Below are 20,791 nucleotides of genomic sequence, written 5' to 3' on the forward strand. Positions count from 1 at the left end.
AAAATCATGTAAGGAATAAATGCGACTGGGAATTTCGCTTCGCGGAACAAACAAGTTTAGGGAACTGAACTACTTACTCCAGATAGCGCAGGTACCACACTGCCGTACCTCACTCTTATGCCGCATTTACACTCGCGTACGAGTCGCCAGACGAAGCGGGAGGCGAGAGTTTGAACATACGCGCGTCCGGAGCGATTATTCGGCATGAGTCAAAGGACCTCGGGAGGAACGCGAGCTTGGTGTTTACATTCGCGCTCTCGCTTCAAGATCGAACGTTGTGCCGCGCAGGTTTTAAGACAACTGAACTCGCCAAGCGAGTGTAAACAGGAAGCTCATTTACGCCGAGATACGAAACAAGAGTGTAAATCCCGTGTTACAGTTGCGCGCAAGCCGTGGCGGCGGTGGCGGCACGCGGCGAGCTGCTGGCGCTGGGCGAGTGGGCGGCGGCGTGCGAGCGGGCCGTGGCGCGCCCGCTGCACGACTACCAGCACTTCGTGCACGCCTGCTTCGGGCCCTTCTCCGTGCAGATAGCGCAGGTACAGTGGGGGCGGCGTGCGAGCGGGCCGTGGCGCGCCCGCTGCTCGACTACCAGCACTTCGTGCACGCCTGCTTCGGGCCCTTCTCCGTGCAGATAGCGCAGGTACAGTGGGGGCGGCGTGCGAGCGGGCCGTGGCGCGCCCGCTGCACGACTACCAGCACTTCGTGCACGCCTGCTTCGGGCCCTTCTCCGTGCAGATAGCGCAGGTACAGTGGGGCGGCGTGCGAGCGGGCCGTGGCGCGCCCGCTGCACGACTACCAGCACTTCGTGCACGCCTGCTTCGGGCCTTCTCCGTGCAGATAGCGCAGGTACAGTGGCGGCGGCGTGCGAGCGGGCCGTGGCGCGCCCGCTGCACGACTACCAGCACTTCGTGCACGCCTGCTTCGGGCCCTTCTCCGTGCAGATAGCGCAGGTACAGTGGGCGGCGGCGTGCGAGCGGGCCGTGGCGCGCCGCTGCACGACTACCAGCACTTCGTGCACGCCTGCTTCGGGCCCTTCTCCGTGCAGATAGCGCAGGTACAGTGGCGGCGCGTGCGAGCGGGCCGTGGCGCGCCCGCTGCACGATACCAGCACTTCGTGCACGCCTGCTTCGGGCCCTTCTCCGTGCAGATAGCGCAGGTACAGTGGGGGCGGCGTGCGAGCGGGCCGTGGCGCGCCCGCTGCACGACTACCAGCACTTCGTGCACGCCTGCTTCGGGCCCTTCTCCGTGCAGATAGCGCAGGTACAGTGGGGGCGGCGTGCGAGCGGGCCGTGGCGCGCCCGCTGCACGACTACCAGCACTTCGTGCACGCCTGCTTCGGGCCCTTCTCCGTGCAGATAGCGCAGGTACAGTGGGGGCGGCGTGCGAGCGGGCCGTGGCGCGCCCGCTGCACGACTACCAGCACTTCGTGCACGCCTGCTTCGGGCCCTTCTCCGTGCAGATAGCGCAGGTACAGTGGGGGCGGCGTGCGGAGCGGGCCGTGGCGCGCCCGCTGCACGACTACCAGCACTTCGTGCACGCCTGCTTCGGGCCCTTCTCCGTGCAGATAGCGCAGGTACAGTGGGGCGGCGTGCGAGCGGGCCGTGGCGCGCCCGCTGCACGACTACCAGCACTTCGTGCACGCCTGCTTCGGGCCCTTCTCCGTGCAGATAGCGCAGGTACAGTGGGGGCGGCGTGCGAGCGGGCCGTGGCGCGCCCGCTGCACGACTACCAGCACTTCGTGCACGCCTGCTTCGGGCCTTCTCCGTGCAGATAGCGCAGGTACAGTGGCGGCGGCGTGCGAGCGGGCCGTGGCGCGCCCGCTGCACGACTACCAGCACTTCGTGCACGCCTGCTTCGGGCCCTTCTCCGTGCAGATAGCGCAGGTACAGTGGCGGCGGCGTGCGAGCGGGCCGTGCGCGCCCGCTGCACGACTACCAGCACTTCGTGCACGCCTGCTTCGGGCCCTTCTCCGTGCAGATAGCGCAGGTACAGTGGCGGCGGCGTGCGAGCGGGCCGTGGCGCGCCCGCTGCACGACTACCAGCACTTCGTGCACGCCTGCTTCGGGCCCTTCTCCGTACAGATAGCGCAGGTACAGTGGGGCTTGGAACACAGAACGGGGGGGAGGGGGGGGGCGATGCGGCAAGGCGCGGAGGTGGTATGAAAGAGGACACACAGAATACCGCGCGAGAATAAGCGTGCCGTCTTTCGTGTTAACTCAAATATTACAACCGGTACCGCATCCGCGCCGCGCGGCCCCGCTCCGCCTCCGCCGTCAGTGTGTTTAAGTAGTAGTCTAGATTCGGTGCCGGTTTTATGTTTACCGGGACGCCAGGCACAAAATCAACATCCTATGTTAGCGTCACAGTGCTTTACTACTTAATACTGTTATTCTGTCAAATTTATTGAAATAAATAAATAAATTTCTTTATCCTTTAATTAAATTTCCATTAGAACGCGGGCGGCGTGTACGCACAGTTGGAGAAGGAATGCAGCGAACTGACGGCGTCCCTGCGGGAGAAAGTGGACATGCGACGGCAGGAACTAGCGCTCGGCCTCAGCGACGCGGCCCGGGCGAGAGTCCGCATGAGTGCCCACGACTTGAGGGTGAGTCACTAGCTGATAAACACTAGCATGTTCTACTCCTTCCTCAAGAAGATCTGTTCTTAGGACCATGTCAACGATTTTAATAACAAGAAATACTGCATTCATGCATTTAAAAAAAAACTTGTACTCAACTCGGGAATCGAACCCGGAAGATTTGAAAAATAAATGTTAAATTAACATAAAGCATTTTATTCATTCTAGATACCGTGTTTCATAGTAACATTTATTGCTTATGAATGACCTTATCGATATCCGAATAGAAATAATGTTTTTTTTTTTTTTTTTTCAAAACTACCTGTTTCGATTCCCATACTGAGAACAAATTTTTTTTTTATATTTGAGTGCAGGTCTTTCTTTTTACTAACATCGATGACATGATTTTGTATGTCTTATAGTTTCAGACTTTCCCATACTGACCGATCTAAATGGACCCTGTATACTTATGCCCTGATCACACGTACCGAGTAGCATGGCGAGACAGAAAATTGGTACTCGGCCGAGAGAATAGGGTGGGCGAGTAGGTGTTTACACGCATTTTGATTTTCCTGGTGACAGTGGCCAATACGCGGTTGCGCGGCCGCTCGCTACGACGCGCTACTGACTGGCGAGTGGCGAGTGAACGAGTCATACCTGCCGAGTGGCGAGCGAGTCGCGCGGGTTATGCTGAGAGGGGTTGCGGGGTGGCACTCGGCCTAGTAAACAAACCAGGGTCCGAGTGGCTCGCTCGCCATTTTTCCTCGCCGAGTACTCGTCACATAGTACACACGAACCGAGCACTCGGCCGAGGACACTCTCTCGCCACTCTACTCGGTACGTGTGATCAGGGCATTAGAAGTAGTAGTAGTAATAGAAGTAGGTCTTACATCCACTTCTTAGACGGGGGAGCTCATTCAGCTTTCGCGCCCTGGACCCAAAGGCGCCGCCACTGCTAATATCCTACAACTGTATATTCACACGTTTAGCCCCAGCTTCCCATATGCCACCGAAATGAGGTGTCGATCGTGCTACGTCCTGTTACAGAGAGCGGTGCAGGCGCGGCGCTGGAGCTGGCGCGCCTGTGGGGCGGCGCGGCGCGCGGCGACGAGTGTGGAGCGCCGCGCCTCGAGCCCGGCGACTGGCACGCGCTCGCCGCCAACACCCTCGGGGAGGTGCGACTGAGAACAGATCACTCTAATCTATAGTACATTGTTGTAGAGGCTGGAAAATAAGCAATAGATGAACGAGTTAGTTTGAATCGAATACTTATAAGCTAATAGCTTCGATAATACGAATTGCACTTTTGGCCGAGACTAAACATTGTGCTTTTCACGATCACTGCGAGGAAATAAAAAACATTTATCACAAAACATTAACAATCCAATGACTGCGTTGCTCCCGCCGTGTGACAATCTTTACCGGCCCGGATAATACCGACATGGAATACCGACCCGATTTTTCTTGAATGGGCGTGTACACGAATAATCGGGTCGGTATTATCCGGGCTGGTAAATAGTGTCAATTTATTAAATTAGGCATTATTTTGCGAAGGTCCATCAATGAACTAAAAGAACCCGCGACCTTTTGATAATAGATTAAAAATTAAGAATCGGAATTCATAACGCTCGTCAGTGTCATTCTGACAGATCAATCTGAAAAAATCAGAATATGTGTGGTGAATAGTGAAATTGTATGTATTTCCATTCCGGCTGTGTGAGGCCGGCCTTAATTTTACCAGCAGCTTTACCGTGAAGGAAAACATCGTGAGGAAACCTGTACGCATCTGCGAAGAAATTCAATGGTGTGTGTGAAGTTACCAACCCGCACTGGGCCTGCGTGGGAATTAAGCCTAAGTCTCATTCTGACAAGAGGCCTGTGCCCAGCAGTGGGACGCATATGGGCTGAGATGATGATTGTACTTGTTCAAAAATAAATCTATTCTATTCTGAGGCCGTATTGCCTAACGTTTCTGACACTCGCGATCGCAACCAATGAGGGCTATCGCGTATGAATTCGCCGCTAGAGGCGCTAGTGCAGCGTGAGGTCTCCGAAATGTCAAATCTCGAGTTTTTGGATGAGCTACCGGGTTTATTTATAATTAAATAATTTTGTGTGAATATTTTTGCATTACCTGAAATTAATAATGGTAATTATGCATTACGGGGCAATGAATGTTGTGTTTTGAACAGTTTGTCGTTCGGAAACTTTGTCCTCCCTTTTTTTCGAACAAACGGGGACTACGCAACACCGTGGTTGCTCGATATTTTTATGGTACGGTTTAAGGTGTATAAATATTTTTTACACTTTGTTTTCACGCCCGTAATAACAGACTTGAAAGCCACACTTAAAAACCTCACGGCAACAGTGGCGCCATTCGTGAAAGACAAAACGATAGCCCTCATTGACAGATTTCGCATACAACAACTGTCACTTGATTGCGGTCGCGAGCGTCAGAAACTAAGATTGGTTTTTTGGAATCTTTTTGTATTTTTTATTTCAATTCCAAATTTTTACTTTTATGGTCATCCCGTAAAACCTTAATTGAAAATACAAACTACCGAGACCTGGGTTCGATTCCCAGTGATGGTCTTATTTTCTGGTTTTTCTGTGCATCTATATTTCAGTTGTGGTATTTCAATTTAGGTTTTACGGGATGACCGTAAAAGTAAAATTTGGAATGGAAATAAAAATACAAAAAGATTCCAAAAACCAATCTTAATTTGATTGCTTAGTAACGATATCTCTTGTCGGGTGAGCGGTTAGTTCCAATGGAGTGCCGAAAATGTTTCTCGATGAGGGCTACGGCATAGATGTCGCTAGCGTCACTGCTTAAGTGGCTAATAAGAAACAAACAAGCTGAGATATGAGGTGCAAAGGGGAAATTCGTGTCGGTACCGTTGACCATCAGTGGTGTAGCGGTATAGCACGCGGTACGGATTACCGAGGACCTGGGTTCGATTCCCAGTGCTGGTCTTATTTTTCTGGTTTTTCTGTGCATCTATATTTCAGTTTGTATTTTCAATTTAGCGTCAGTAACGTTAGGCAATACGGTCTCATGTCGGCCAGGTGTTCGACCCCGAGATCCTGGTGGCCCTGGGGGATAACGAGGCTCGGCTGCCCCTGGAGAGCGGCGAGGGCGCGCGCGCGTGGGCGGCGCGCTGCGGCCGCGACGAGGCGCCGCCCGACGTGCTCGCCGAAAGGGACGACTGGCGCCGCGCGCACGGTACAGAACAATCCACTAAGGGGCTGTTTCACCATCCATTGATTAGTGTTAACTGACGGTTAAGTGTTGTCTCCGTCTTGACGACCAGATGGCCTAGTGGTTAGAGAACCTGACTACGAAGCTTGAGGTTCCGGGTTCGATTCCGTGTCGGGGCAGATATTTGTATGAAAAATACGAATGTTTGTTCTCGGGTTTGGGTGTTTAATATGTATTTAAGTATGTATCTATCTATATAATTATATTTATCCGTTTCTTAGTACCCATAACAAAAGCTTTGCTAAGCTTACTTTGGGACTAGGTCAATTGGTGTGAATATTTATGATTATTTATTTATTTTATTTTCCGTCTATTCGAATTAAACAAATAGAGACGGCATCACATTTAACCGTCAGTTAACACTAATCAATGGATGGTGAAACAGCCCCTAATATTATAGACTAGAGTTTACCCGCCGCTTCGCACGCGTAAACTATTCAATCTGGTAGTTATAATTTAAATTCCGGGTTTTACAAAATTTCCTGGGAAATCCCTAAATTTATATCGCTATCTTCATTGAGGTTGTGTTAAGTATGAACAACTCTGTCCAAAATTTCAAGACTGTAAACCCAGCGGTTGAAATTTCAAGATTTTATCCCTATCCCGTGGGAATAACGGGATAAGAAGTAGCCTATGTGTTATTCCAGACGTCCTACATACCAAATTTCATGACTCTAAGCCCAGCGGTTGTTATTTCGAGATTTTATCCCTATCTCGTGGGAATTTAAAACAATCCTGAAATTTCAATTCAGCTGCTGGATCTCATGATTTATTTACGTGTGCGAAGCCGCGGGTAAACACTAGTCATACTTATAAGTTTCTGGTAAAAATAAAATTTTTAGCACAAGTTTTTTGCTGACTGTACTTTTATTGTCACCCAAACTACATTTGCATACCAAATTTCAAGTCGATGCTATTAACCGTTGAAGAGTTCCGTCCTGTGGAGACGATCCTGGCGGGACTACTAGGATGTCACTGACAGATTATTGTATTGTCACGCAACTTACATAAGTATACCAAATTTCAAGTCATTCCAACTACTGGAAGTTGGTCGACTTTAACTTGGAAGATTTGATTGCAGATAGACAGACAATGGGACAGGTGAAACTAAATAAAAGCTTGTAATATTAGGACCTAGATGGCGCGAGTGCACGGAGCGGGCGCACGTCAGCGGGCGAGGGTAAAGGTAAAACGCGTGCAGTTAGCGCTGCTCAATTTTTTTTTATAGGCGTCCTCCCACTCCGTGCAAACTATGCCAGCTAGTGTCGGTACACCAATCGACCAACCGTTTATCGACCGGTATCTGTCGGTCAGCCAAACCTACACCATTCGATCGATGTCTAACTATCGACCGGTATTTGTCGCTTAGCAAAACACCAATCGGTCGATGTCTATGTGGAGTAAATGTGTGTCCTCACGCGAAAACAGCTGGATGGATTTGAATAAAATTTGGTATGTGAAAAATGAGTCAGTTTTTCAACCCAATATTAATCTGTAAGTTTAATATCACTGGCAGGTATCTGGGGCGAGTGGGGCGGCACGCCGGCGCCGCGCGTGCCGCCGCCGCAGCTGGAGCTGAGTGCGTTCAGCCCGCGCCCGCCGCCGCACCCGCCCGCTGCCCGCGCCGCCCGCCGTCGCGCTCGTGCTGCACAACAGGTAAACTTTTCAAACACATTAACACAGATGCCGTGACGACAGATCCCGTGGGTGGCCGAGTGGGAAGCCGTGGTGGCCGAGTGGTTTGATATATAGCCTCTCAAGCAGAGGGTCGTGGGTTCAAACCCCGGCTCGCAACCTCTGAGTTTTCGGAATTCATGTGCGGAATACATTTGAAATTTACCACGAGCTTTACGGTGAAGGAAAACATCGTGAGAAACTTGCACAAACCTGCGAAGCAATTCAATGGTATGTGTGAAGTTCCCAATACGCACTGGGCCGCGTGGGAACTACTGCCAAGCCCTTCTTTCTGAGGGGAGGCCTGTGCCCTCAGTGGGACGTATATAGGCTTGGATGATTAACACAGATGCAGAATCTTACGGCGGAATCTTGCCCACATCCAATACCCTGTCACAATACTTGGGAAGTCTTGTGTAATGTAATGTATATTCTTATTTGCACGCAGGGAGTCTGACAACCCCGTGCCTTTGGACTCGGAGCTATGCGCGGAAATCTTGCGCAGTTTGGAGGACGCGCCCGACTGCGACGACCGACGAGGTAACGCCATATTTCACGCAATATATCTACTATACTATGTTTGTTAATTATTTTCCTACGATTTTTTAACAATCTGCCGAACAAATTTAAGTACTATGAAGATACGATATAGTGGAAAGAATAATAAATTCACACACACTCATAGCATTTGATTCATTAGCATATCAGCCGTAGGACGTCTGCTGTTGGACATAGGCCTCTCTCATAGACCTCCAGTTGCGTCGGTTGGAAGCAGCCTGAATCCACCTTGAACCCGCGGCTCTAACCAGGTCATCAGTCTATCTGGACGGATATAGGGTGGACGTCCTACGCTGCACTTGCCAATTCGCAGTCTTCATTCCATTCCATTATTATTTTCTTCTATGGTTTTGCTTTGCTAATTTAATGAAAAAAAAATTTTTTTTTTTAGGTTTTACTAATTTAATGAGTTAACAACATCCAATAGCCAAGAAAAATCATTTTCACTTCTCATGCTCGTAAATTTCGTGTTTATGCTGGATATAAGCGACACAAATAGAAGATTGTACAACAAGAGCATAAAACGAGCCATTTTGCCCAAAACGTTCATATAGCCACCCGAGCCGGTACGGCAAGGGTGGATAGACACGTCGAGGGGAAAATGGGTTTAATGCTCGAATTTTACACTCTGCTTTTCACTTCGATTGCGAAGAGATGAAATAAAAACAGTGGAAATAAATTGTTCAGTTACTAGGTAACTTTTATTTTTCAAACATTGCTATTATAAATATTAAGTTTTATTGATTTATTTGATTGATTTTTAGTTTTATACAAAATAAAAATTAAAAAAAAATATATAGAAACTTTTATGTTTGTGGCTGTAACCACCTGATTGCCTTGGTTTTAGACGAAGATTTTACTTTATGCATAAAAAACATTTTCTCTTCTCGCGGTACCGGCTCGGGTGACTCGTTTTATGCTCTCGTTGTACAATCCACTATTCTTTAACACTTACAGCTACTGACCGCATGATATATTACCGCATGACAAAAAGTGCCGATGACGTAAAACCACTTATAGGATGATTTCAAATAGTATTTTTGATTTTCATAAACAATTATCACTTATAATTTATCAATCATTATTAAACGATATGAAATTTATTTTATTACTTCATTAATGCTACTTTGTTACTACATGTCACACGGAAGTTTAAATAAAAACATCATCTTGTGTGCAAGATTACGTCATTTTTACGTCATCCGCCCTTTTTGTCCGACCCCTGAATATTACTATTCATACTCGTAATAATACATATTTAACTTTGTTAGACGGCGTGGAGCGATACCGCGGCGGCGGCAGCGAGGAGGGCACGAGCGATGGCAACAGCGAGGGCACGCTAGATGACGACGCCAGCTCGCAACACACCAGGGAGGCAGAAGGCGCACTCTGCAGGTACACACAGCGAGCTCGAAAAGGCTTTCTTTACCCTTAGAAATCTTCGTGGAAAACCGCTTTTTGAAATTCGAACATGGTGTTGAACGTGATCTTGTATTACTAAGTTGAATATTCGATCTTCGTATCAAGTAGAATTTAATAGGACAGTGAGAGGGACTGTACAACACGAACTCGGTTCACCGAAGAGGTTCCGAGACGGTCAACTAGAATTCTATACGAGTTTATTAAGCAAAGCGGTTTTATCATCTGGGTACCTCTTTACTTTTCTTTCGATTCTATTAAATTAGTAATGACGCGTTGTGAATTGCAAAGTCAAAGTCAAAGTCGAAGTTTTTAATATTGAATAGAAACAATAAACTGATTTACTGTAATTCTACTGTTTTTCTTTTATCTACCATTTTTCTCGTTGCAGTGAGATGAAAAGTTGGTTTCGCAGCGAAACTTTCGCTAGACTGTAAAGTTGTTTAGCATCGCGTACGTTGAAACCCTCGACTTCGCCCAGCATTCTTTTGAACTCGGTTCGCTCGTGGTTTAATCCTAGCATCTTCGCTTGCTCGGGTTTCATGGCATCGCGCCAAACGGTAACTTTCCATCCTTGCATAACAAATAACTATTGTTCCAGAGTAATGCCCAGCGCAGAAAGAGCGGCTTGTCGATGGACGCTAACGGGCCGCGGGGTCCGACTGCGGGCCGACTTGGCCAGCCCTGAAGACGTCACCTTAGATACGGATCGCTCCCACGGCACCTCCGTCTGAACCGAAGTAAGCCACGATATATAGTTGAAGAATGCGAACTGTCCTAAACTGGCATTTGCGTACGAAGGATACAATTTTCTGCCTGTCATATTGAATTATTGATGCTTTGGTTTACTGAAGCAATATGGTGATAGCGGCTTACCACCATACTCAAGATTTGTATTAGCATTTAATTGACTGTATAGTCTTTGTCAAATACAAGGGAACGGCCAAGGTGTTCAAATATCTTGAAACACCCTTAACTTGTCGACTTGTTCAGATATATTTAAGCACCTTGCCCGCTCTCTCAAATTTGACGCTGACTATACTGGTATGATGAAAATGATAAATCGCTGTGTCGTTAATGGTTGATTGAATTTTAATGTGAGGTTCTTGACAGGCAAAATTTCGCTAGATGGCGTTAGTATCGTGAAGTCTGTTTGAGGTTATAATCTTGCTTGGGATTGGTCAATTTAGAATAGATATACATAACCAATCCCAAACGTGTCACAAATGTCGAAGTTGACAAACGGACCTCACCTGCTCCAACTGACCTGCCACAGAAACCATTAATATTGTTGTTAAATTTGACGGAGCATTTTATTTATTTGCTGCGTGGGAAGCTTAGATCATGCTTGTAGTTTGTCTATTATTATGATTCAATATGCAGTCTATAGCATTGTCAGCCTAGAAGGTAGCTGTATATTTTCGTATTTTATCGCAGGGCTGTTTAGACGGCGACTTGCAGTCAGGAAATTTTATTGTCGTAGTTTTAAATCAAATATTAAACAGCTCTGCTTCATCCCATTCAATAAACATCTTTTAAATTTGCGGGACAATAAACCAGGATCTACATTACAGTGTATATCTACTTATGACTAGGGATGGGCCGAATATTCGTTTTATATTCGGTATTCTATTCGACATGTTTACCGAATATTCGTATTTATTTATTTATTTATTTCCGGCTAAATCACCGAATGTTCGGCAAAGTGGTACTCAAACTTTTTACTGTATTGAGCCATGTATGGGTTGGTGTTAAATGTGTTATTTTTATGAGGTACAGTGAGGCTTTGTGTTATGTTAAAAGAAACTCATTAAAATAGACTTATGGAAATAATTACTAATTTTAAAGGAATTATATTTATTTATGGGTATCAATTCGAATTGAAAAAGTCAACTTCCAAATCCGCACATGCGCAATATCCATGATAAAAGCCCCGAAACGAAAGCCCCCCCGGAGACCTTTCGTATTCGGTGAAACCCATGTTCGGCCCATCTCTACTTATGACGCTGACAGTACTATTCTACGTGTGTAGACAATGACGGTTTCTTGACAGGCGAAATATCGGTAGATGGCGTTAGTATCGTGAGGTCTGATTGACCGTAACAGTTTTGCTGCCGCCGATAAAGATTGCACATCGGTCTTTGGAAAAAGACAATTGGCTGTTCACGACGATTTCCGAACACTGGCGACCGTCCATCAATCATCGTATTTATTAAGTGACGTTCTATATCAAATAAATACTGCACCTTTATGGACTTAATTAGTTTACGTCAAATTAATGACATGTAAACTTCGGATATCTATAGAGAGCTGTTGCAACTACTAGAAAAAGGATAGTTCCCTCTTTTGTCCTAAAGATGCCATCTTACAATTTAAATTTTGGGGGGTTTCAACAACTCTTTATTATATATTTTCATCTAAATGCGTCCGTACTCTATTGCACCTGTACAACAACTGACTAACGTCACATAAGTAGTGTGTGACAGCGCTCTACGAAGCCGAAATTAGCCGAGTATCTTTCCAAAGACCGAAGTGCAATCTTTATGGCCGGGTACTGTAGTTACTTAACTAATCACAAATGTGACACATATGTTAAAGCTGTCACACGGATTTCACGATATTAGCGCCAATTAGTCTTGTCTCATTGAGACACAACTTTTGTGTCTAAATTTAGGGCATAAGATTGATTGGGTGTTGTCAATTTGCTGTTGAGAGTGTTCATGGCTTTCGAGTTGGTGATTTTAAATTGCTTTTTATTTTAATAATCATTAGATCGAATGCCACTGTAGGTTTTTTCTATGTATTTATATTGCTCATGCGTAGTGTGAAAAATTAATCAGTTCAATTCCATGTCGGATGGAATATGACAAATAAACTTATGGCAATTTGTATAAAGTTGTGAATGACAGGAAATTTGTACGTCGAGCGGATGGCCTCTTGTCGCAAAATATATTGAATCTTTAAATCAAGTGTGTAAGATTGATAATTGGAAGTCTTTTAAAGAGATGCAGTTTTTTTTTTTTTTTTTTTTCGATAGACCTTTAGCAGTATTGTGTAACGGTCGGGCGCTTGCGATCGCATTCACCATGTCTTTCTACATAGAATAACTTTCTTTCTAGTTAAAAAATATAACTTGCACTTGCACCTCTTCAAAAAACTGTTTTTAGCCAATTGTATTTCACTGGATTGAGTGAAATCCTACATACCTAATATAACTAAATTAAATTAACTGCGGTTGGTGATTACTTGAATATTAACTTATTTTTATTTTAAGGGAAAAAGCTGTATGGGCTCAACATACGTATCTTAAGTATAATTTAATATCGACTGTAAGGCTTGATCAGTAATTTGTTTGTAATTTAACCTTCCCTAAGTAAGTAAGATTTTAGACACTTTTAAAGCTTTATAATATAACACATAATATTTGTCACTGCGTCAGGATAGTTGGGATTTTTTCACCCTGTGTGCACTAATTTAAAGGACACCTTTTTCGTTTGTTTTATAATCATATTTTAAATATTTTTTTCACATTTAATGAAATGATCAAGAATTACTAAAAAGGAAAGCTTTATACATGTACAGCAGCCAGTGTTCGAGTCCTTTTGATGATAATAAGGTATTAAGAGTTGTTGAGATGTTGGTTATTTGGAATTGAAGACTTATACGTACCTCGGAACAAGTGCACTTGTATCAAACAACGATAGTGCTTAAGCGGTAAGGACTAGGGGCTAGATTAACACGCGTAGGATAAGACCAAAAATTATTTATTCTCATTTCGGACTGGCCATTAAATTTGACGCATTTATTTCGATCTCTCTTAAGATTTTTTACGTCTATTTTTTACGTGTTAGATTCTTTAAGCGCAATATATTCGGGTCAATATTGAATTGTGGCAATAAGTAGAATATCTATATTTTCTACTTAAGGGTCTACGCTAGCTGACGCGTTTTGCATGGAGCGGGTGGAGTGGACGCCTATTGACAAATAGTATGAGCAGTGCGACGGGTTTTACCTGCAGCTCTGCGCCAACGCCTGCAGGCTTGCGCGCGCTCCGTGCACCCGTGCCAGCTAGCGTGGACCCTGAAATGCGAGTAAACCTGGACTCGATGACTAGTTTTCATACTTTGTACTAGTTACTAAATTTACGACGTGCCATTTTTATTTGCCATTACATAATTAAAGCATTCAAAAAATTTGCCTTGAGTTATAATGTGCTGAGAAAATGTAACATATTTAGTTTGTTTAAACTTTAGAACTAAGAATATTTCTTCGTTACGGAGTGTCGTGAATGGAAAATAAGTAGGCAGTGATAATATTGTAAAAAAAAATAGAATATTACAGCGGCCTAGAAAAACCCCTACAAAGAACAAGTACCTCATGACTTAGTAATTTATTCTGTAATTTGAGAAATAATGCCGCGCGTAATTCATTGGGAAAGTGTAATGTAATGGGTGTATGTTTACGTCAGAGTCGGAAGGAGCATAAACTTTATGTGCAGCAATTTGATCTAAATCCACTGCCATTGTAGAAACAGCTGTGTCCGTTCCTTTCACACTGAGGTAATTGGAACAGGATGGATGCATTGCTCTTGCACAAAGATACTAAGCAATTTTTCATTTTGAAAAACCAGAATTTAGAATGCAATTTCTAACCACAACTTAAGAATGGTTTTAGATAGATATATTTGAATTTTACATTGATAAATAGATAGTAGACAAGAATCAACAATTATTAATGATAATAAACCATAAGAGCATCGCGACCATTTTAAAGAAATGTGCATTTTATCCAAAAATAGCATCATTCCGCTCAGTCGCATTATCCAAGAGCGAGACAACTAGATGTTTGAATCAGTGTTTGTGGTGAGAATGGCGTTGGCTACAGCGTTGGCTGCATCGGACGCATTTCACAAAGGGGCCAATGACCGGAACGTTGGCGCCAACGTTTGAGCCAACTCGACATAGTTGTAGTGCACATTGCCTTGTGTTAGACGCACGTAGTTCAGTCTGACCACTAGATGTCGCACATTGGGTGGGGCGTATACTTAATTAGTAAACGAACAAATGCTTGTTACAAAACTTGTTTCTTGTTATTGAGTGAATTCGTTTATTTAATTAAGTGTACGCACCTATTCTAAGCTAGTTTTAGAGGTTTTGAAGCCTTTAGGCTAAGTGTGTTACGCTTGGCACGCTCAAACATAAGTAAGAATTCTAAAAAATTTAGTAGGTACATTTTTTTTTTTTAGATAACTTGACGTCCAAATTAGTTTATTTGATCATGTTGTAACTGGTAACGAAACTCTTACAAAGTAACGCGTTTTAAATGGCATATTCATTATTTTGAATAATTATATACATACAAATTATTCATTAAAACTAAATGTATATGGACATAAAATAGTTATGACTTACTATTTTGAAGAAGTAGGTACCTATGTCACTTACAATCTTAACAAAATACTCTTATTGTTACTGTAGAAACAGTTTTCTTTTAACTTTTTAATTTAAGGAAATACAATGACAGCTTTCACAAACTAATTTAGAGATATATTCGTAAGCAATCTGTAAAGATCATTTAACAAATATTTTCCAAAATACAAAAATAGCAAACGAAGAAACAAATAAACGAAGTAGATAGACTGTTTAAACTCCTAAATTATACAAAATCTTACAAAAAAATTGTATCTGCCCGAGTATTGGGTAGTTTAATGGTATTTTTCCGGTGAGACCGGATAACAGACTTGAGAGGAATCCCAAAAGAACGAATCATTTAAATTTAACGCATTTGCTAGAGTAGCGTTTAAATGTTGCAATATTTTGTGACCATGACAGTAAGCTTTAGTTAGGGTTACGAATATATAGGCTAAGAAATATATTTATTGCAGTATAAAATACAAACTGAGATTGACAACCCCTGCTCAACGTCCAACCACAACTTACCAATATTATATAACACCTGTGGCGATTTGACATGGATTGTCAACCTTTGGTAAGAATTATATAAAAAACATAATTATTGTAATTAAGTATGTAACTTTGACGCTCTCTTTCTTAGATTTTAATGCCAAATAGGATTGAAAATAATATTATATAGTTATAATTATGTTGTTTATTTTACACAATCGGAATGGAAATATTAAGCTGAAATGTATTATTGTTATTTTTATGTACTGTTTTGATTAAACTAATGCATTAAATGAACAAAAAAGTTTATCATGAGATCATGACACAATCAGCCATGACATGAATCAGTTTATTTATTATAAATAACAGACTTTAAAACATTTATTTTGTAACCACAAAAAATTAGGGAATCATTGTACCATTGTTAAAACTTGACCACGAACAGTTTTAACGGCCGCCACGCCACGGTTAATATTTGTGGCATCACGATATTTCCCTGTTTAATTCGTATCATTCCATGATAAACTTTATATTATTATTTAAAACTAACTCACTTTTGCTCATCTTTATGAGGTTAATTAACTTTTTGCTGCAGACTTTTTTTTTCACAACTAACTAATTGTCATACAGATCAATGAAGCATGGATGCCCCATACTATTGTTTGAATGAAAATATGGCTTCGCTTGTCCGCATCTTTGTTCAATGAAATACGTTATTTATTTGTACATTAAAATATTTTTGTAAACTGAACTTATTTGACTTCGAATGTCGCCAGCAAAAAGTTGGTTCACCATGATTATTTATTTTCTATCTAGTCCTAAGGGCACGTATTTTGTTTACATTCATTTTAAAACATGACACTGTTTCTATCGTGCCGCTTTTACTTCATACACGCTTATTGAAATGAGTGGGAAAACATATTGTACTGACCCCTTTGAAAACCAATTAAATACAATGTCAATTGGCGGCTATTAATCATAGTTGACTTTGTTTCGTACCGCTCGCGCTCTATCATCCGTCCCTCTAAACCTCCATATTTTTCAGTATTGGTTTTTCATATGCATAGTTTTAACTTATACTCACCTTGTACTAATCAATGCAATGAAAACTCTTGCAGAGACCCCATATAATATATCGAAGCGGTGACAGTGGTCAAACACACTGAATGAGATTACTGTCTTTACGGTTAGCGTGTTAGATATTTGACCTATATTACCGCTCTCGTATATCTAATGGAGACTGTACTGTCCAAAATTCTTGCAACCTTAAGTTGCAATTTTTGTTTGATGATTTATCAATGCAATGTTGTGAGATTTTATTTAAATAAAGCGTTGAGATAAAAATGCATCATGTTTCATTCCAAATATCGTCACTACTTTAAAAAAAGCTCGTAACTTAAAATTTATAATTTTTCTAAGTGAACTTTATGCACCTTATTTGAAGGGTCGATTTTGTTGACGTATTGATTTGAGATACGAGATTTTTTCAAAGTAGTGACGATATGTAGTAATATAATAGTGCAAGCTGGGGTAGAACAATAGGAATGCTGATCCCTGAATCAACTTATAATTAAATAAGTAATATATCGACAAAAGAAGAAAGACATAAGAAATATGTCGTCACTCGTCAATAATATCAATGGTGACCATTTACAGTTGAAGTAGTTGAAGGATTATTTGAGTTCGAGCATTTCAACTGCTTCATTTTCCTGGTCACATTTTTTACGAATTGGCTAGCTGTAGATTTTAATATCGTTTTCGATTATTTGTTAGTTCCTGTATGCTACCAGATATTGTCCAGAAAATCGGTCAAGAGCATGTCGGGCCATGCTCAGTATAAGGTTCCGTAGTTCCCGATCGTCACAATAGGCGGACTTAAAATACGACTTTTGTAACACTATTAACTAGACAAAGACTAAAAAGACCACCAACACAATTGGAGACGAGATTTATTTGACCTAACATCAAGCATCCGTCCCGAGTTCCCGACTCCATTAACTCAGGAAAAATTTGTCAAAATTTAAAAAAGTTCATGATTCAAACCTCGTTGTTACCTTATAATTCGACAAATTCTACAATTAAAAAAAATACAAAAAGATAGTCTTGAATCGTGTTCATTGTGGCATACACTGCCAAATTAAGGGATAACAACGCAAAGTAGATTCTACCTCAGCAATAATTTTGAAAAAATATATATTATAGCTTGTTAGTGGGTGTACCACTGATAAAAAAAATGGAGCGGTCGAAAAATCTGAAAAGTTTAGTCAGCAGTTTTTTGACTTTTTTCTATGGCTTGATGAAAATATAATATTTGTTTTATGCCTTTCATATGGTAAACATACAACATAATGCAACACGCTAAAATCTCGGTAGGCTGGAAAAAAAATATATTAAGGAAAAATCATGTTACATTCTTTTTTTTCTTTTAACTATAGAGTTTAGGGGGCTGAACTGTGGTGCCACACCATCCAAAAAAATTACAAGCCGAAGCTCGCTGGGAGCTGAATCACTTAGCTTATCCTGGTACGGCCTTTGCCAAAATAGCTGTTCATCAGGTCTTACACAAAATGTGAGAAATGTAATGTTTTATAATGACAAAAGAAATATCTAAATTTATTTGCCTTTAACTTCACACTATAAACATTAAATATGACTATGTACAAAAAATATCTAATCAAAAGAAATTGCTTTGCCATCCTCTAGGATTTTTTGTCATAGACTGCATATGAAGCTAGATCTGGGTAATGTACATTTTGACCGAAAGCATATGAAGCCATAAATGGCTCCTGAAAATATTTTCTGTAATATATGAGTATTTTTTTTTCGCTTTTTATGTCCGATTTACGTAATAATAAAACTTTTTTAACATTGCGGGCACAACTTTTGAAACTATTGCTAATTTGCATCATCCATAATCCATAATTATTATATAACTAGCTGTTGCCCGCGACTCCATCTGCATAGAATTCTTCACCCTCTATCCCGCGGGTACTATTCAATTTTCCGGGATAAACATGACACTTCCAGTCATCATCAAGAGATCATGCTCCTCCTCGTTTTCCTGAAATAAAATACAATAAGTGTAGGCGATGTGCAACTACTCTAGAGTTAACACACATAGTACTTACAGAAAGCATAAATCGTTCTATCTAAATTAATCTATCTAAAATTAATTTTAATTTAGCTACTTTATGTTAAGTATTGCTGATGCAAATGTAATGTAGCAAACAAATTATGGATCATAGTTATCTGAAATAAATTATATACATATATATATAATTTTATCTAATCATTGAGAAAGAAAGAAAACATGCAAAAAAAAAACAAAAATGTTTATTCGGCAATATACATTAACTTTGTAGGTAACATTCATTAACTTAGTCTAGGTATACTTATAGATAGCCGAAAGAGCTGTCAGCTCAGAGGTACATAACCACGGTGCTGACTTTCAAATGCAGCCAAATATTAAAAAGAAAAAAATGGAACATGCCTATTTGAAACCTTGAAACTATGTTTTGTTATCTTAGTTTGTTATACATTATGTGCTGTCTTATGGAGATTCTGTAAAGGGATGATAAGTTTGCCTTTGTACATGATAGGTATCTCATTATTTGACAATGAAATTATTTTTACTTCTTTGTATTAGTTCCTTTTATATAATCTAAAGAAAGCCAATCATTTTGATTTTGTAGTGAATTGTCAAAAGTACTCACTCTTCATTGCGTTAAATGTTGTGATAAAGATCTTAAAACTGTACTTACTGTTGAGCGCGCGTCTGTCGTGCAAATCCGCTGAGCGGTCCACCGTTCTTCGCACTGCGTGAACGTCTCCGACGCACGGGATAAAGAATGTCGATCACGGTCGCGGCTTCGTCTAGAATCACGATCGTCGCTAGTTTTGAGCGATCTCAAAGATTGCATACGATGTCTTTGGGATCGCAAACGAGACTCGCGCTGGCTTGCCGTTTCAGCCGAAAGCGAAGCGGCCTGCCTGGCTAGAGCGCCACTGAGTCTCTCACGGCGGTCTTTCTCAGACTCCTGAGACCGTGCAGCTTGTAGCCTCAATGCGTTGCGGGACTTTCGCGAAAGATTCGATTTTTTTCGGGAAGGCATGGTTAACTTAACGCGTATAAATAAAATGCGAGGCGACTCCCAGTCCTAAATTGTTTAACTTTTTTTTTGTTGATATGTTGTTAACATTATAAGTCTATAGTTTGTTGATGTGGCCATGACATTGACATTGACACTAGCTAATGACAATGACAGTCTGCCGCATGGTGTGTTGCCAACAACTCGGAACCTGATAGCGCCATTTTTCGCAGCTTGAGTAGCCTAATGTAGCCAAATTTGAACTGAAGTAGCCTAAAGTAGTTATTCCATATCAGGTCTCAAATTTCATAGCTCTGAGGGGTTTTTTCGCCACAAATTGTTAAATTTTATGTGTCGGAGAAGCAGAGATGTCCAAAATGGTTTTAAAAAAGTATTTGAACAAAATGCAAATAGTTTTCTAACTGTGCTATTTGAAATGCAAAATACAAAATACTTTTGCTTTTAATATTTTAAATACAAAATGGGTATTTTCAAAATACTTTATTCAAATAAAATACTTTTACGCACACGTAAACTATTCGATCTGGTAGTTACTATCGAAATTCCGGGATTTTACAAAATTATAAACAATGCATGCATTGCATGTTAGGCAATTTGCTTTTCTTTATGCTCTGCGCAGGGGGCGTCACTAGCGCAAACCTTCATGACAACGGCAGTTCTTTTTATATTTTGCCGCCATGACGGATCATGACCAAAGAATATTACCTAGTACCTATAGAAATTATGACATATTTATTAGTAACAAAATAACATGATTTTTACATCGTTAGTAATGACAGAGCTATATTTCCAAAAATGACATTGAAGTAATATGATATTATGGCATCCGACGGACGTTTAAGATACTCAAAAAACTGTTTACGGTTTTGTGCTAGTGCTACACTCTGACGGCAGAAAATTGCAGTAATATTCCCTATTCCCAAAATATATATCGTGGTCTTCATTGACGTTGTAATAACAGCAAACTGTTCAAAATTTCATAGCTCTAAACCCAGCGGTTGTTTTTTATAGATTTTATTCCTATCGCGTGGGAATATTGGGATAAAACGTAGCCTATGTGCTATCCCAGACGTCCAACTATATACATACAAATTTCATCCAAATCCGTCCAGCCATTCTAGCGTGAAGAAGTAACAAACAACAATTTTTCGTGGGAATTCCCGAAAATGACATCGTGTTTTTCATTGACGTGGCATAAAAAACAACCAACCAAATTTCATTCGGGATAAATGTGATGCCGTCTTTGTTTATTAAGATAACACAAACAGATATGGCATCTCAACACAAA

At 41.7% G+C, this 20,791-nt stretch overlaps 1 protein-coding gene across 1 annotated transcript in view; it reads left to right on the forward strand.

The window, feature by feature from the left end:
• The window catches only part of LOC141428867 (uncharacterized), a 39,980-nt gene extending 23,240 nt beyond the window's left edge, over positions 1-16,740 (forward strand). The window contains 10 exon segments of the mRNA XM_074088909.1: positions 380-536; positions 2,453-2,605; positions 3,626-3,635; positions 3,638-3,753; positions 5,648-5,804; positions 7,357-7,451; positions 7,453-7,496; positions 7,963-8,054; positions 9,344-9,467; positions 10,093-16,740. Coding sequence (XP_073945010.1) covers positions 380-536; positions 2,453-2,605; positions 3,626-3,635; positions 3,638-3,753; positions 5,648-5,804; positions 7,357-7,451; positions 7,453-7,496; positions 7,963-8,054; positions 9,344-9,467; positions 10,093-10,225 — 1,081 coding nt within the window. The 3' untranslated portion in view covers positions 10,226-16,740.
• The last annotated feature ends 4,051 nt before the right edge of the window (positions 16,741-20,791 follow it).

This window comes from Choristoneura fumiferana, chromosome 6, assembly GCF_025370935.1.
Source record: "Choristoneura fumiferana chromosome 6, NRCan_CFum_1, whole genome shotgun sequence".
NCBI lineage: Eukaryota > Metazoa > Arthropoda > Insecta > Lepidoptera > Tortricidae > Choristoneura > Choristoneura fumiferana.